The sequence below is a fragment of the Rhinolophus sinicus genome, chromosome 13, assembly GCF_057876585.1.
Source record: "Rhinolophus sinicus isolate RSI-liver-muscle chromosome 13, RSI-T2T, whole genome shotgun sequence".
NCBI lineage: Eukaryota > Metazoa > Chordata > Mammalia > Chiroptera > Rhinolophidae > Rhinolophus > Rhinolophus sinicus.
Genome location: NC_142513.1, coordinates 5,005,095 through 5,022,336, shown reverse-complemented (window position 1 = coordinate 5,022,336; position 17,242 = coordinate 5,005,095). Strand labels below are relative to the sequence as shown.

The window sequence follows — 17,242 nt, the reverse complement described above, 5'->3', positions numbered from 1 at the left end:
CAGTGCACTGCATGTCCATTGCCTAGAAGAGGGACCAACATGGGCACATGGGACAACTTACAGGATGAAGGGAGAGCGGTGGCTGCCCTCACACCCAACTCTTGGTACACCCTCCACCATCTCATCACACGGCCATAGCTCCCCATCACAATTCCCCCAAAGGGCCATCCTACCAAGTTGTGTCCCCAGTCAGGTGGGTGAGGGGGTGGATGGATGGATGTGTGTGTGTGTGGTTGATCAGGTTGGCTCCAGAATCTCAGCCCTGACAGCACCACGAGGGGCCTCTCTGCCTTCCCATCTGGTCCCAGGCTTCGCCCAGCATTTCTCAAAGGTAGACTATGAGCTGCTGGGGAATGCATTATAATTTCAAGGTCATACACAGAACTTTAAAGCCATCATTTTGTAAATCTTAATGTATTCACAAAAACAATATATAAACTATCAAAAACACTTTTTAAAAGCCCCTCACAGTGAGAACCAGCTCTGTGTCCCAAGCAAGTCCTGCGATACAGAGAGAGCACACGTTCCTATTTTACACAAGTCCCCGACAGCAGGGAAGTGGTTAAGGAGGATGAGATAAACAGGCTTAAGAGCGGTGATGGACAGACACACAGCATTCCTGAAGGGACGCCATGGAAGTACAATCACAAGTCCATACACGTGTCTTTATTTTAACATTTCCCATACTCATTCTGACAGCTTCACCAGACACGGCCACCCAATAAGTTACACACACACCCAGGTGCTTGGAAGGTTATTGCACAGCTCTTGAACCGATCAAGTCAGGGCAGAAGGGCCGCTCTACCCCCGCTGACTCCAGGTTCACCTCCCACAAGGACGCCTTACTCCAACAGGCTGCCGGGCGGCTGAACTTGAACCCTGCCTTGGGATTATAAAACCAGTGAAATCAGCACAGTTCGCATGGCCACTTCACTTCAGAGTGTCATGTTTGCTGAAGTGGGACTTTCTGAATGAGGCGGCCGAGGTCCCGCCTGCTCGGTACAAAAACAAACATTTTCTGGAGCGTTCCAATTGCAGGCAGGCAGCAGTAAGAATGTCAGGAGCCTGTGTCCGACCCATTATCCAGCAGCCCTGCCCCACGGGCTGCTCCCCCTGCAGCAGGGTTAAGATTGCTTGCCAGTTGATTCTTTGTTTTTTGGGCCACTTAATGGTTTTGAGGCATTTGCTGTGATCCAGGGGTGTTCGAGTACTTCTTTCAAGGTCGGCCTCTGGCTGGGGTTATGCTTCAGCAGTCTTGAAATGAGGTCCCGGGCCCCCTCTGGTACAAAGTCAGGGAATGTGAATTCAACCTGGAGTACAGTAAGTGACAGTCACAAAACATGGTTTAGAACAGTACAGATATTCAGATCGCAGCCTGAAGGTCAGGCCGATAAGGACAGAAAGGATTCTCACACAAGTGATGGATCCCTTCTGGTTATGGTTATGTCTTACCCGCGATATTCTTTTGTAGGTCTCTTGGTATGTGCTTGCCTCAAAAGGAGGCTTCCCAACTAAAAATTCATAGCAAAGAACTCCAAGGCTCCAGAGATCCACCTTCTCATCATGCATCCGGCCTTCAATCATCTCCGGGGGCAAATAGTCCAGCGTTCCACAGAGGGTGGTTCTCCTAGAAATGAGGGGGCTCAGATTGATATGCTCCTAGTTCCATGGTCACAACAGCTGCTAAAATCATTAACAATCACACTGACACAGTGCTTTTCCTAGGCCAGATCCTGTGCCATGAAGTAGGTGCTGTGATGAGTCCCCATTTTTAGATGGAAAACAGACCGAGACGTGCGAGACCACACAGCTAGCAGCCAAGCTGCACCCCAAATTTGTCTAAACTCCTTAACTGATCTAAAAATAAGAAATTTAAAGTATCACTACTGTATAAAAGCAACCATGCAAAGTTCTCTGTAAATACAATTCAGCGTTACATGTTTGTTTTTACATTACAGATATGATAAGAAGCTTAAGAGCCAGGTGACAATAATGGCAAGAAACTACAAACTGTCCCACTGCGAGAGCACTAGGTTTGAGGTGATAGAACATGTTGTCCTGAGACGTCACTGGCACAAAAGAGATACTGAAATTTTGGGGGTGGCCTATGAAGTCTTCTTGCCAAAAATATTCTTCAGGTTTGAGATCCAATTTCCAGTTTTCAGCAAATACAGAGGATGAAGGACAAAGTGACATCACAATCAGAAGAATCTATTTTGAATTGTGGGACTGGTCTAAATTTAGACCAAAGAGACACAATCAAATACAGTGCATGGACCTAGGTTAGATTCCGATGTAAAAGAACAGCTATAAAATTTTGTGGCTAACAGGAAATTTGAACATGGACTAAATATTAGCTATTACCAAGGCTATTAATTTTCTTAAGAGTGATAATGGTTGGGATTAAATAGGACGATGTCCTTATTTTTAGGAGATGTACTCTGAAGTGCTAAGGACAAAGCATCAGAATATCTACAACCGATTTGTGAAGGTTTGCCAAAAAAGTAGACACAGCCAGTGTGGCAAAATGTTGACTGTTGAATGTTGGCACTGGACAGTCAGGTGAGCGAGCGATCAAGTACCAATTCGGCGTTTCTGTATGTCTGAGTTTTGATAACAAAGGCTGGAAATGAGCCGGGGGTGGCAGACAAACTAGGAGCAAAGCCCACGTGGGTCTTGTTGCTTGGTACCACTTATTCTTTGCCCTTGGAGATTATGCTGGGTCTGTACTGGTGCAGCGTTCACCATGCCTGATGCCCAGTAAGCACACAAATGTGCACTCAGCTGAATGGTGACCTGGGGTGAGGGAGCCACCACTGGTGAAATATCTCCAGACATTTAACCCCTCGTACCACCACTGAGATGACAGAGACAGACAGAGTCAGGGAGCGTCCAGTGACAGCACACGATGCCCTGAGAGTTCTTAACGGTTATTAACGTTTGGGAGGCGGGGTGAAGTGACAATCGACATTTACTTCAATGTCCTTTTCAGAAAAGGGTGCTATCCTTCCCATCATGATGGCACCACTGGACAGTTAAGGGACAGCTTGGGCCTGTGAAGCCACAAAGCTTACAAGTTTCCATGGTTGCTTACAATTCCTCACGTCACCAGGTGCCAACAGTGCCCACTAGTGACAACCAAATTTTTAAAACTAGGGGAGAAGGCAAAGCAGCTTTAGTGCATTGCTAGAAACCATTACAAGTCGTCTGTAACAAAAACAAAGCTGTCCCTACCCCATGGCACCTATTCAAGGCTATACGATTTTTCTTTTTAAACTGGCTTTATTTCTCAAAGTCATCTGGTTATAATTTTACATGCTACCCCACAGTTTGCAAACTTTGAGATGCACGCTTTTAAATGCCCTACCTCACATGTGGTTTCAAAAGCTTAAATCCAAATTATATTTAAAACAATATTTAAGCTCTTTTTTGTCAAGTTCACTTAAGATTGAAGTTGTTTCATTAGGTCGATCTCTCTTCTTTAGCTTTCAGTGGACTATTCATTCCGCAGACAACCGCAGACCAAAGAGAATCTTTAACTACCACCCTGAAAGTCCCATCCAAACCAATTTGGTTTTTAAGTTCCCTGCAGAACCGTGCTCTGAGCTCTAGAGCTTCGCCCCGGCCGCCATCCGGAACTTCTGCCTCCGGGTCCAGGAAGCAGCGGGGTCCCCGCCCCACCCCCCCATTGCATCAGCCAGTAGGGCCGGTACACACCCAGCACTGCACCTCTGTCAGATACTTGTCATACCTGTTTACTTATTTGTCGCATTCATTAGCCTCCAAGGACATGAAGCGTCTTTAACCCCAGGCCTAGGACACAATATAGCCCAAGTGATTACAAAATAAAAATGTCCTTGGAGGCGCTAATTTACTTCCAGCCTAAAGTACCCCGACGTACTGTGTCAGTTACCTGCCCCAATTCAGCACAACACCTACGCGGGGGTATTTTACTGTTTAGCTCATGACTAGCCCCCCTGAGCTTTTGCTAAACCAGACAAGTTCCACCTCTAAAATTACATACCTGGAGGATGGGGCATGTACAGACCAGCCAAAATCTGCAATCTTAAGCTCTCCGGCAGATCCAAGGAGCAGATTCTCGGGTTTAATGTCTCTGTGAATAACTCTCTTTGAATGGCAGTAAGACAGGGCGTTGGCCAATTCTGTGATGTACTATTTAAAAAGAAAGTGTCGAAAGTCTGTGTTTTAGATTTTATGTAACAAGTTAATTTTAGACATCTCTTCTGAAAGATTTTAATATGTTTTGTAGATTTTAAAGCAAATGCTAGAACCAACTGATGACAAAAAAAAAAAAATCAATTGAACCAAATTAGTTTCAGTATTAAGTACGAGGTATTCGGTGCTACGTTAGTTACTTGCTAATCCAGCAGATGGGATATTGACACAGAAAAAACACCCATGGGCTACAACTACATCCCAAATGATACCTATGGCCCAGCAGCAGTGAATTAAGTCAATACTGAACAATCAGTACACATTAGGGAGTCAGACACAAACAATTTTTTTTAAAAACTGCACAATTTAAAAAAAAATCTTTTAAGTACAGTCAATTCCCATTTTTAAAACCAAGATCAATTTACAAAAGGATGTGTTTGAAGCTAAAACTTTACACTAAGATTCTCAGGGGGAAAATATAATCCTGAATAGTCGATAAACAAACAAGAAGCAGGTACGCTGGCACGTTAAACAGCATGTTAAATTTGGGGGGTACCATTAGTCCATCAGCTTAGAGGTACACAAGCAAGTCAGTCCTTTTGTTTTGTTTCCGTCTCAACTAAAGAAAGAACTAGCAAGTCCAGAATTCGCTTTAACATACAGATAAGAATTGTTATATAGTATATACTGAAAGGATATATTTAGCTCTAAAGTTTGAGAAGAGTTTGTTTTCCAAAGTAATTGCTAGACAGGACTGAACATTATTTTACACCAAAACGGTTTACTACACAAGTGGGTAGAAGCCCAATGTTGTCAAACAGGACATTTTTTACTTTGTCAACCCAAAGCCAAAGAGCAAAATGTAGATCATAATAAAGTGAAAGTGAGGACAGAAAGCTCTTGTAACACCAAATGTGAACTGATGCTTTAAGAGCCCACATTAGCATTCCAGAGGGAACGGGTTTTCCCTGCTCAGGTCAGGTCAAGCAGCTGTCAGCCAACCAGAGCTCCGGCACCACTTCCTGCACATTAGGTTGTGGGTACGTGCAAAGGTCCCTAACATTTTTCTACAATTAGTTTTACCTGAATTCATCAGAAAAGGAAAACAGGCATGCGTGCGCGTATGTGTGAGTTTGTGTACATATTTATCGTAACTACCACAGAATCTTAGAGCGAACCAATCTCTTATTTTCTTTCAAACAGCTACCTACTTACACCAAAATAAAGTCCATCTGAATTGAAGACAACTGCGAAATAGTATAAATGTTAATTGCCAATTAAATAAGAAACTAAGTTGGTTAGCTAACATTTAGAAGCAAATAAAATTAACCTACATCTACTTAGCCCAGTATGTCCTCACTGCAGAAACAAGGCCATAGGGCCATTCCCCAAAAGCACTGTGGTTACAGATGGCAAAAGTAAAACCACCAGAATTTAATTCCATTTAGATCAATGCCAAAAAGAAACAAAATTAGTGTACACAGTACCCAGAGATCTCCGAGAAACAGAACAAATTGAAGTAACCACCATTCAACAGGCCCATCATCTGCCAATTCCAGAAAAAACAGCCCAAATTAAGATGCTTTGACTTCTTCAAATTAGTTTCATTCAAATAAAAATATAATCTGTGGGGGAAAAAAGGAACAAGATAAAAGCAGACCCCCCCCAAAAAAAAAACACAGAAACCTGATATGTTGGACTTTAAGATTAAAAACTTCTGCCCTCTGAAAGACACACATAAGAGAATGAAAAGACAAGCCACAGACTGGGAGAAAACGCCTGTAAAACACATGTGATAAAGGACTAGCAGCCAAAATATACAAGAACGCTTAAAACTCAACAATAAGACGACCAAAAAAACAAATTAAAACTGGGCAGAAGATCTGAACAGACACCTCAAAGACAGTAAAGATGGCAAACAAGCCCATGAAATAACGGTCAACATCACATGTCATCAGAGAATGTAAATGAAAGCACTGAGCTGCTATTATACACCCATTAGAATGACTAAAATCCACAAGAGCTGACAACACCAATCGCTGGTGAGAACGAGGAACAACAGAAACTCTCCTCCATCAGAGGGAATGCAGAGATGGCAAGTCCACTTTGGAAAACAGTTTAACAGTTTCTTACAAAGCTGCACGTAATCTTACCATACAAGCCAACAGTTGCACCCCTTGGTATTTATCCAACAGAATTGAAAACATGTCCCACAAAATCTTATGCAAATGTTTTCAGCTTTATTCAGCATTACCCAAAACTGGAAGTAACCAAGATGCCTTTAATTAGGTAACGGCATAAACTGAGGTACATCCATAAACTGAGGTACAATGAAATAGGACTCAGCAATAAAAAGAAATCAATGCCTGAAGAGATAGAGACGAATCTTAGATGCATATACTCGCTGTTTCTCACAGGGATGACTGGTTAACAGGTCTGATACCACTATACACAACACGAGCATTGACTAACTAACTAAATAAAGGGTTGGAAGAGGGAATCCAGGTTTCTCAATGCTGGACTGAGAGGTTACAGAAAAGCCAGGGGAGGCGGGTAGAACGATCCATGCAGTAATGGACTCTCGCTTTGCTTACTATAGATACAGGAGGATAAATACAGAAATGTTGATAGATACACAGGTTAGTATACACACACACACTTCCTTGTTCTCTGTCAGCTGAGAGTCTACAAGTAATGACACTCCAGCAGCAATGAGCACATCTAGCACCCAGATCTTGGTTTTTAATAACATTTCCCAATAAAAGGAACCAAGGCTCCTTGGAGAAACGGCGGATTCTAGGACTGGGGCAGGAAATACACAAGATGAGGCCGGAGCATCTCGTACTATCAGAAAGCAAGACAGTGCTTTAGAAAACACAAAAACCACCACCATACACCCACAGTGATGGGGGCTTGTCAAAAAAAAAAAAACACAGGAACCATGTCAAAGAATACCCAGGGGACAAAAAAGAACAATCTGAGCAACAAAATAAAGTAGTATAAGATTGTAACTCAAAGTATAAAATATTGATGAGTCCTTATTAATAAATGACTGAGTAAATAGCTCCGGGAGGGGGACGGACGGATGGCTCAGTTGGTTAGAACGTGAGCTCTGAACAACAGGGTTGCCGGTTCAATTCCCACATGGGCCAGTGAGCTGCACCCTCCACAACTAGATTGAAGGACGACAACTTGGAGCTGATGGGCCCTGGAGAAACACACTGTTCCCCAATATTCCCCAATAAAATTAAAAAAAAAAGTATTAAAAATTTTTTTTAAAGTATTAAAAAAAAATAGCTTAGGGAGAACAGATGAATCTCTGGTGCAGAATTCCAAATTTACGTAGATACACTCCTTAAGTGTATCTAAGGAGTGTATAGTAACTTCCTTTAAAGAGCAGTGTGGAAAGGGAGAAAGCATAACTACAGTGGACAAATGTGACCAACACGACCTCAGCCAGGCGATCAAGGTCAACACCCACAGTGATGTCAGGTTCCTAGTATGCACCCTTGATACGTGATGAGAACGCATTTCATCTCTGTGATCGTCCTCTCCAAAACCCACTGACACTAGTCTAATCATGAAAAAAAGCAAAATGCTAAGGAAATCTGAATAAAGTATGAACTCAGTTAATAGTTATGCATCAATATTTGTTCATTAGTTATGACAAATGTATTATACCAGACTAATGTAAGACGTTAATAGGATAAATTGTGTATTAAGAGGAGAAAATAGATTGTACTATCTTCACAATTACTCTGTAAATCTAAAACTACTCCATAATAATTTTTCTGTTTTTAAAGCGGGCAACTGTTTATATACATTTCCACAGAAAAACAGCTGTGAAAACAAACCAGCCACAATCTTCCACCTGGTACGTGATTTTATCTGTACATATGGTACAATTAAACTTTCGATTTTTCCACTTCAAATATTCGATCCTACTAAGCTATCTCTGCATAAAACAAAACCCATTCTACTATAATGAAAGGAACACCACCATGTAGGACAGGAACAGAGGAAATGGAGTTAGTCTGCACAATAAATGAAACTTACAGTCGCAGTTCTCTGTTCGTCAAACCGGGACAGTTTCTGCAGCTCTCTATAGACAGCTCCAAGAGGTGCATATTCTAAAATTAGGTAAACTCTGGTGGCATCATGGAAATAACCATAGAGTCTGAGAATATTTGGATGCCTGCAACAAAGGATAAACACTCTGACACCTGATGTTAAAGCAGCTCTAAGAATTTGTACTAAAAACCAAACAAACCGTCATGTAAGAAGCAGTGATGAAAGCTGGTTCTGGTCACATGACCCTCCCCACCACCCCCCCACTTGAGAATCGGAAACTACAGGCCCACTCGAAGAAAAATACATATATCTGCGTATCAGTTTACATGCATTTCAAGGTATAATGGACCTCAGGTTTAGTGAAAACTATTATTTCCTTCCTTTAAGCCATCTTTATTCTTAGGGGAAAAACGCAGCTAAATGTTAATTCCCTGCAAATGAAAAAAAGAGACAGGCATTCCCACAGTAGCTGGAGACCCAAACGCGTGAGACAGACAACTGAAAAGTGGTGTCCAAGAACAGCAGACGTGCTGCCGAGGACATCGGGCAGTTGAGCGACAGCCCATCGAAGCCACCAGCTCTAGGGATACAGGCATAATACAGACAGATGTTTAAGTATTAGCAACTGATTCAAGTTTGAAAAAACACCGAAAGCCAAAAGAAAACAAGACCCACTGGCCAAAGCTAACCTGGAACCTCTGCTTAGAAATCAGAATAAAAGGAAAGCATCACTCCCCTTAATTCTCCGCCCCCCTCCCAAAAACAAATGCTCATGTAAATCACTCCATTAACATACACCTTCAAGTGACTTTCCAAGACCACAGCACTTAGGTCTAGACAAATCTTTGAAAAAGGACAAATTTAATCACTCTTTGCAGGAAGGACTATGAAACAGGACTATAAAAAGAAGTTTATAATCATTTACCACTTAGTAACTTCAGTTCTGTATTTAAGTTCTTGACTATTAACCTGCAAACTTACCTAAGGTGGGACTGAATTTCTACTTCTCGTCTCAGCTGATGCTCAACTCCTGCTTTCTCCAGCTGAGCTTTAAATAACACTTTCAGAGCCAGGATAAACTTGCTTTGTTTTTCTCTCGCCAAATAAACATTACCAAACTTTCCTTTACCCAGCGGGCGACCAATTTCAAAATCTTCCAAAGCCCATTGCCTTCTAGGAAAGAATTTGATCATTTTAAAATGTACAGGAAAACACATATTTTCTAACAATAAGTCGTAGACACAGCCTACAATTTTACATTTACTGTATTCACTATGTGCCCTTTGCAAGAACCAAGCCAATCACCACCATTAATGCGTCACCAGACATTAAACCCCCACTCCCCCACCTGTTTCCACTGGCTGTGAGTCAGTGACCAGGAACATCCTGGACTTGCAGAGATGAAGCACCCTATGGAGAATCCCAAGGCTCAGAAGTACAGACCTAGTAACAACACCCAAAGGCCATAAAAAGGATTTGGTATGAGGTGAAGGGAGGGAGGATGCTTCAGAACCCTCTGTGGGCCCCTTACGAACCCCAGTCTCCTCGCCTCCAAACCCAAGATGCTAACACTCCCTGGGTTGGAGACCCACTCTGGGAAAGCGAGCAGGACGGATCCCACAGGCCGGTGGGGCAAGAACTATGGATTTAGATCCTCCGAAAGTCTCGATGAGACAGCTAAAGCAAAAAAGTCTGGGTTCATTCCTCCTACTGTGTTCTAAAGTCTAGACAGTTCAGAGATTGAAAGCAGGCTTTGAGAAAATATCTGGGGAAGATATTATAGACAACCTTAATTATAAAGAATACAGTAATTCTATTCATACTGTCAAAATACTCTAACAGCCATGTGTGTAGACAACTCTGCAACATGACCCCATTTTTTAACAACCTTGCACTTCTATAGAAGAATAGAAAAAGCATAGAAACATAAACCATATGTGGTTACTTCTGAGGGTAGAGAGGCACTTTTGTTTTACGCATTTCTATAACAGATTCATGCAAGCTTTTTCTAAAGTTGAAAAGCAGTCATAAAAACTTGAGGCCCTAAGTAAACATTCATCACTAAAATTCCGTCTGTTTTTAATAAAGATTAGAAATTTGGAACCATTTATATTTTCAAGACCTTTTTATTTTTTTAAAGAGTTCTCAAAATTAAATTTGCAATTAAATGGTCATTCTAATAGATTGATAGCACAGAATCTTGTAAATAAGATAAAACTTACTTTTTTGATTCTTCGTTTTTCTGTTTTGATGCCAATTCCTTTTCAGAATTATTTCCTACATAGAATAAGTTTAAAAAATCTGTTTTTAGAATAATTATAGTTATTTTAGAATAACTATACAGAATAAATTAAAAACCTGTGAACAGAAATGAATCAAAGAATGGTCACCAAAATATTAATGGTATGTCCAGAACTGTACATCTGGGTCATTTTTAGTTATCTTTAAAGAAAAGCCAAAAATAACCTACCACAACCTAACCTGACTGCCACCTTATGAAGTCTACAGATTTCTAGAGTAAAGATGAGCAGATGTGTATACAGTTTGGCCTTCTGGGAATTTGAAGACTCAAGATTATGCAGCTTCTCCCCCAAATTAAGAGCTTCTAAGGCAGAATTACCAGTCTTCCCCTCCATGACAAGCTCCCACCTCATCACCTTTTCCCCACTAGGTGGGCCAGCCAACTGTCCACACGCTACATACAAATAGCAACAATGTGCAACAAAACCTAAGCCAGCCACCTTCCTTCCACTATAGTCATTGTCAAGAGGAATATATAGAAATAGAAGCCATCAATTTAGCAAAATGTAAAATAAACCAACTGTACAAACAGGGCAATAAAGTCACTATTTTATTATCCAGAGAAAATATACATATATATAACATTTCCTCTGGACTCTCTCTGCACATCAAATTCCACAGTAGCACAGCATGGTCTGCTCAGATCTTTGAATGCGGGGCCGAACTGGTTTTTCCTTCCGTGGTTCATTAGTATCTGTTATGCCGCCGGTACGACCACCACCCCTAAGCCCAGTAGTTCTAGCCAGTCTGCATCAAAGAGAGCACCCCAATTCCCTTCACCTCTGCATCCTGGCTGGCTTGGGGTGAGTGAAAGCTTCTGAGACTCAGCTTCCGCCTTCATGAAACTGAGTCACTAACTAACTCTGACTCCCTTCCTAGAGAGGTTACAAGGACTGAATGAGGCACCGTGGATGAAGAGAGCACTTATCCCAGAGCCTGTGTGTGAGCAAGCAACAGATGGTAAGGAGTAACTATTAATGTCCACCCTACCCCCCACCAGGCCCCTGCCATCTCGGACCTAAACCACAGTGGCCTTCCTTCTGGTCCCCTGGGTCCAGCACTGCTCCTTTCCAATTCATTCCACACATCCACAGGAAGCTTTCTAAAAGGCAAGTCAGTCCCTCTTCTGCCTAAAAGCCTTCCAGCCACCTCCCGGTGCACAGGGCGCGAAGCCCCACTCGACTCGGCCGGCTGTGCCCAGTGCCGCCGTGAGCCCGCCCCACCTGCCTCAGTCCAGCCACTTGCCCGATTTCCCTCCACGCTCCAGAACCTGGGAATGTTCAGCCACAAATGTACCACAACGGTAGGAATCAGGTCTGCGTTCTTAGCACAGGCCTGGCCCACAGGAGACATTGTTACTTCGACCTGACCTCAGACTTTCTCCACACCCCGAATAGAAATGATGTAAAAGCTAGGGCACCACACATCACTCAACACAAGTCTATACACTCATTTTTGGGGTTTTTTTGTTGTTGTTTTGTTTTTGGCAACTAGAAAGAATGACTGTCTAGTTAAGTCTCAAAATGCTGATTTACCAGGAGCTGGTGGCTGGGGCTGCTCACTCTTTGGGGTGTTAGTCAGTGGCTTGGAGACAGGACGAGGGACACTGGTTGCCTGCAATGGCTTCTGCTTCAGACTCTGACCCTGCTTATGGCTGGAGACAAGCTTTTGTGCTTGTGAAGGAACTCGCTGGGAGGAGTTGGAAGGACACAAGACCCGCTGAGCCTGGCCGCTGTTCACAGATAACGGATGCTGACAGGGAAATTGCTGCATCACGGGGACACGTTTCGGACCATCACCAGGTGGCACGGTAGTCTAGGTGGGAAGAGAAAATAAGGGAAACGTGAAGGTCTTCAGGAACAAAAGCTGAATACCCTGAGCATTTCACAAAGTTTGTTTTCTAGTATAACAAGATCATGACTGTCATTGATGACACTGGGATCAGGGAACGGTATCCAATCAGCGCTGCCAGAGGATATGGTTAGTGCGTGGCTGAAAGGAATGCCTGAAGGATACTTCCTAAGCCCTCCCCAACGCCCTGCTCTACAGACCATGCTCCCATACACAAATGCTCGTTAACTAAACTTCCATGTAAAGAGGAAGTCAAATACCAGGAATTCTCAATGACTTGGGAATTACCGTTTAGCAGAAAGCTGCCATACAGCAACTTTATACCAAAATCCCAATTACACTGAAATTTCTTTGACAGTATGTTTGGAAGAAGGAATGAAAGAAATACATCAAAATGTTCCACAGTGGTGATCTTCGAGTGAAGAAGTTTTGAAAGACCATCTGAATTTTCGTATTTGCGAGATTTCCCACAAAAAGCTTCTTACTATTGATTATTTACTAAGGTTTCATTTTCCATGTACTACTAACAAAATGAATCTGAGCCAAAGAACTTTGGCAAAAAGGAAACAAACATAGCTTCTTCAAAAAGTTATTACCAAAATATATTATTTACATGCCTGTAAGTAGGATATCACAAGCTTAAAAAAAATAGTTAATTCTAAGACCCCGAGCTAATCAAACTGAAATGGGGCGGAGGGCTTCCCGTAGCTTCGACAGAGGAAATTTCCTAATAAATGAGGAAACAGTGCTGGAAAGGGAAGCCTCGGAGGCCATCACCAGCTCACTGCTATGAGTGTTTTACAGAAGAGGGTTTCTAAGTAAAAAGTCAATTACTTCTGAAATAAGCAGCATCCACTGCACAGAAGGCACTCAGGCAGTGACAATTAAAGAAACATTTTAAAAAGAGCAATTTTTAAAAATGATCTTTATCATAGGAACTGAGATCAAATACAGTGACTCAGGTTAACCTTTTTCTGATTGGTCATTGTATACCTTCAGCCAGTAAAAAACGGTTAGTATCCATTTATTTGAAGATGAAGACATCTAAAAACAAACCCCCCCCCCCAAAAGACTCAAGCCATATTTATATTCTTATGCTGATTTCCTAAAAGGAAATATCTGAAGATTCCTTACATTAAAGGGTCTTTATATGAGACTCATTCACCCCAACTGCTCCACAAATATTCATTCAACGCCAAGAACCAGGGATCCTTCCTCAGTGAAGCCTTCCTGGATTGCAACCTACCCGACTGAGCACCCTCCCCGGAATTACTCAGGTCCTGCAGATGTACCGGAAGGCGTGGTATTGGCTCACACGCCTCCCAAACAGGGCTCTAAGTTCCTCAAAGTCAAAGACCATGTGTTGTCGCACTGTCGTCCCACATCTGACCCAGAGCCCGGCTCTAAGTGGGGTCCCAGAAAACTCCAGCACACCGCTCAGCACTGAGCTTACTACTCCCTGAATCGAGACCAGAACAAACAATGGCAGACATTCATTTCTGGCAAGCAAAAACGTACAGGCAAGTATTAGGCGCCTACTATGTGCATGATTATCCCGCATACAGTGGAGGAATAAAGAGACTTAAACAGCTAATTAAAAGATAAAGCAGAGCAAAAAAGAGAATCAACAAAATGTTACTGAATGCTGAGAAAAATGATTAATTCATACCCAGGAATGTGGTAGGGGGATCTAAAGTTACAAATCCAAAGTGAAGGTGAAAAAAATTCCAGATAGAGGACCGATCTCCATTTGGGTTTTATAAATGGGACTGAGAATACAGATTATTTACCTTAACAGGCCCTGAAATGCAGTTTTCCTTAGGTTTGTCCATGGTGTCTGAAAAGAATAAAGAAGAACTTTTAATTTATATAAACCCACCTGCTTCAAAGTATTGTTACGCTACATCAGGGTGATAGCACCTGGAAAAAGCCTCAACAACACACAGAATTTTACACTTTTTCTTTGTCCACAAGAAGCTGATTAGGGAGCAATGCTTTCTCATGTGATATAACGTACAGGTGTGGGCTTTTCCCCATAAGACCAACCTCCCCCCCATACACTGCATCGCATCCCCTCCCAGCACTCAGACTTCACTCCTGAACTGACTCGTCCTACGCCATCACCTTCTCTCTAATGAATCACCTCCATCAGTATATAAGCCTGCTCCCATACCTACTGCCTTTTAAAAAAAAAGTCCTCTACCCCAGGAGGGACTCAAGGTATGACCACATCTCTCACCTCCCCTTTGAACAGCAAAACTCTGCAACAGTCCACACGGTCATCTCTACTACCTGCTTTCTCACACCCTCCCTTGAGCCCACTCCCATTAGTCAACTTTCTGACTGACCCCTACCACCCAAAACCAAGTCAATTCTCCGCCTCCATCTTACTTGCACTCTAGGCAGCATGACAAGCTCCATCGCTCCTTTTCCACTCCTTTCTTCACTTAGCTTAGACTTAGGCCTATGAAGTCTCAGAACCTGGACCCTGACCACCTCTCCAACCTTATCTCTTGTCTACTGCACACCAGCCAGACAGGGTTCCTTTCTTTCCTCAAAGGAGTTCCCTGCCACAGGGCCTTTGCACTTCCGATTCCCTCTACCTATAAGGCTTTTCCCCCAACAGAAGTGCGGCTTGCTCCTTCATTTCAGTCTATGCTCAGCTGTCCCCTTTCAGACCACCTCTCTTCATGTTTCTTCATATCCCTTACTTAACATTTTACTTACATAACATTACTTGTACTTGCTTCCTGTCTCCCCAGACTCCAGCTACCTGTTCAGTATCTCCAAAGAAAGTAAGCTCCAGGAGAAGCAATCAGTCCCATTTTTTTCACTATCTCCCCCAGAACCCACAACACGCCTGGCATGTGGCATGTATGCCAATGTATGGGGAACAAATTAATCCATTAACAAAGCAAATCAAGCATGAAAGTAGTTTACAACACTTGGTAAGCCCAGACTGAATCAGGCACCAACCTATCAAGTAAGTAGATCATCAATAAGTGGAAATCTTTCTGTATTTTTCTCACCCAGGTGCTCTCTGAATTCTAGAATCCAATTAGAAAGCATTCCCATCCACTTCATGTATATGCAAATCACTGCACCTTGAAGATGGGACTGGGGCTAAAAAGGTTAGCATCCTTATATCAAACAGTGGGAAGGAGAAACAATAGATAAAAAGGAGACGGAAATATGCTCATGTGATGCCAACCTGAACCTCACACTCCCTACTGCTTTCTTTACTCTCCCTAACAGTGAATTATAAGCAGCAGACAAGGAAATCACGGAGACCTAAGGACACCTATTCAACATTCTTCCACAGAAACTGCAGACATTAGCTCCAATTTAATATCCTTCTCAGGAAGATTAATAATAATAAGCACAAGGAATAAGATTTTGATCCAGAAATTCTGGAGCGAGCACCCGGAAGACCGCTTCTCAGGTGATTCTGGTCCAGAGCCAAGTTCAGGCGTCACATGACCAGACGACCTTCACAAGATCCCCGCAATTCAAACCAGAGATCCTGGTATTCTAAACAGGAAAACTGTTAGCTAAGCACTGTGGGCTTAGACTTTTCCTTCCTTCATGCAACCTACTAACATCTGCATAAATGAAGAGGGGTGGAGAGGAAATGAAATAAGGTATATTGCTGAAAAGCATTTAATTCAAACAAGCAAAGCTGAGGAGGAGGAGGCATTAGAAGTCAAGAGCAGTCGCTACATCTACATCACAAGGACAGTTAGAAATAGAGACTTTCAGGCCCAACCCAGACCTAACAAATCAGATCCTGCATTTTAACATTCCCAGATGTGCCGGTCGACATCACTAGTTGTCAAACATCAGTACCACCTGGGATAAAAATAGACACCCGAGTCTTATGCCCAAGCGCTTCTGATTCGCTGGGTGGGCCTATATGCTTCAGAAAAACGCCCAAGTAATTTCGATATGGGGGGTCTAAGGTTGGAAAAGCCCAGAGAGGCTTTGGACTATCATGGATTCGCCCACTCATCCATCTAGCCAGGGCAAGGGCCTTTCCGGCTGCTCTATCCAACGTAGGCCCCGGTGAACCGCACACACACAGTTTTCTTTCTTTCCTGCCACTCATCACTATCGGAAGTTGCCCTCGCTAGTTCGTCGTCTGTCTCCCCACCCCCACTAGAAATAAACTCCAAGACAGCACACACCGTCTGTATTTGTTTCTTACTCAGGCGCTCCCTGAATAGGAGAATCCCAGCAGAAAGCACCCCAGCCCGACAACTCCATTAACTCCAGGTGTTTCGCAAACACTAAGCGGCATTTCACAGGGAGCCTCGGTACCCAGGAGCAGATCGATGGGAGAGCGTTTGCAAAGCGCAGGGGAGACGGAGAACAGGGAAAGGGGGACGGAGAGAGGATGGAGGGAAGGGACAAGCGTAGGACACAGGGGGACGGGGAACCAACCAAGGGAGGCCTCTCACCCCGACTCCTCCATCCCGGGACCCGCGGCCTCAGTGCTCGCTTCCCTCTCACCCGGCCCGCCGCCCGCTCAAAAAGCCGCCCAGCCCGGCCGCCTTTGCCTGCCCACCTCACAGAAGGGCACCGAGTCCTAGGCACCGGTTGGCTCTCGCCTCCGACCCAGAGCCGCCGAGTCTTCCCGAGAGCCCAGCCGTTAGGATTCAAAGAGTCATTTTAAATAGGAGTTAAACTCTCTAATCCAAAAGCTGATTGGCCGGGGCTGGGGAGGCGCTGCATTTTCATTGGTTCACAGGCAACTCTACGGATTGAGTCACGTCCAAGGAAGGCAGACACGGCGCGCAGGCGTACTTGCGCATTAGGTTCCCGGAAGTGGTGGTGCCAACGGCCC

General features: G+C 43.4%; 1 protein-coding gene across 3 annotated transcripts; it reads right to left on the bottom strand.

Moving 5' to 3' along the window:
- Nucleotides 1–651: 651 nt before the first annotated feature.
- On the bottom strand, nucleotides 652–17,225 carry AURKA (aurora kinase A). Of its 3 annotated transcripts, none has more exons than XM_019726048.3 (9): nucleotides 16,964–17,204; nucleotides 14,190–14,236; nucleotides 12,084–12,363; nucleotides 10,470–10,524; nucleotides 9,229–9,420; nucleotides 8,233–8,371; nucleotides 4,025–4,173; nucleotides 1,453–1,627; nucleotides 652–1,310 (listed from the first exon to the last, which is right to left on the bottom strand). In XM_019726048.3, the coding sequence occupies exons 2-9, from the start codon at nucleotides 14,229–14,231 to the stop codon at nucleotides 1,125–1,127; spliced, it is 1,218 nt and encodes a 405-aa protein (XP_019581607.2). In that variant the 5' UTR covers nucleotides 14,232–14,236; nucleotides 16,964–17,204; the 3' UTR covers nucleotides 652–1,124. The 3 variants fall into 3 exon arrangements, with proteins under 3 accessions (XP_019581607.2, XP_019581608.2, XP_074173277.1); XM_019726049.3 differs by having other exon boundaries at nucleotides 976–1,310; nucleotides 17,203–17,225; XM_074317176.2 differs by lacking the exon at nucleotides 16,964–17,204 and adding an exon at nucleotides 16,857–16,877 and having other exon boundaries at nucleotides 976–1,310.
- Nucleotides 17,226–17,242: the final 17 nt, after the last annotated feature.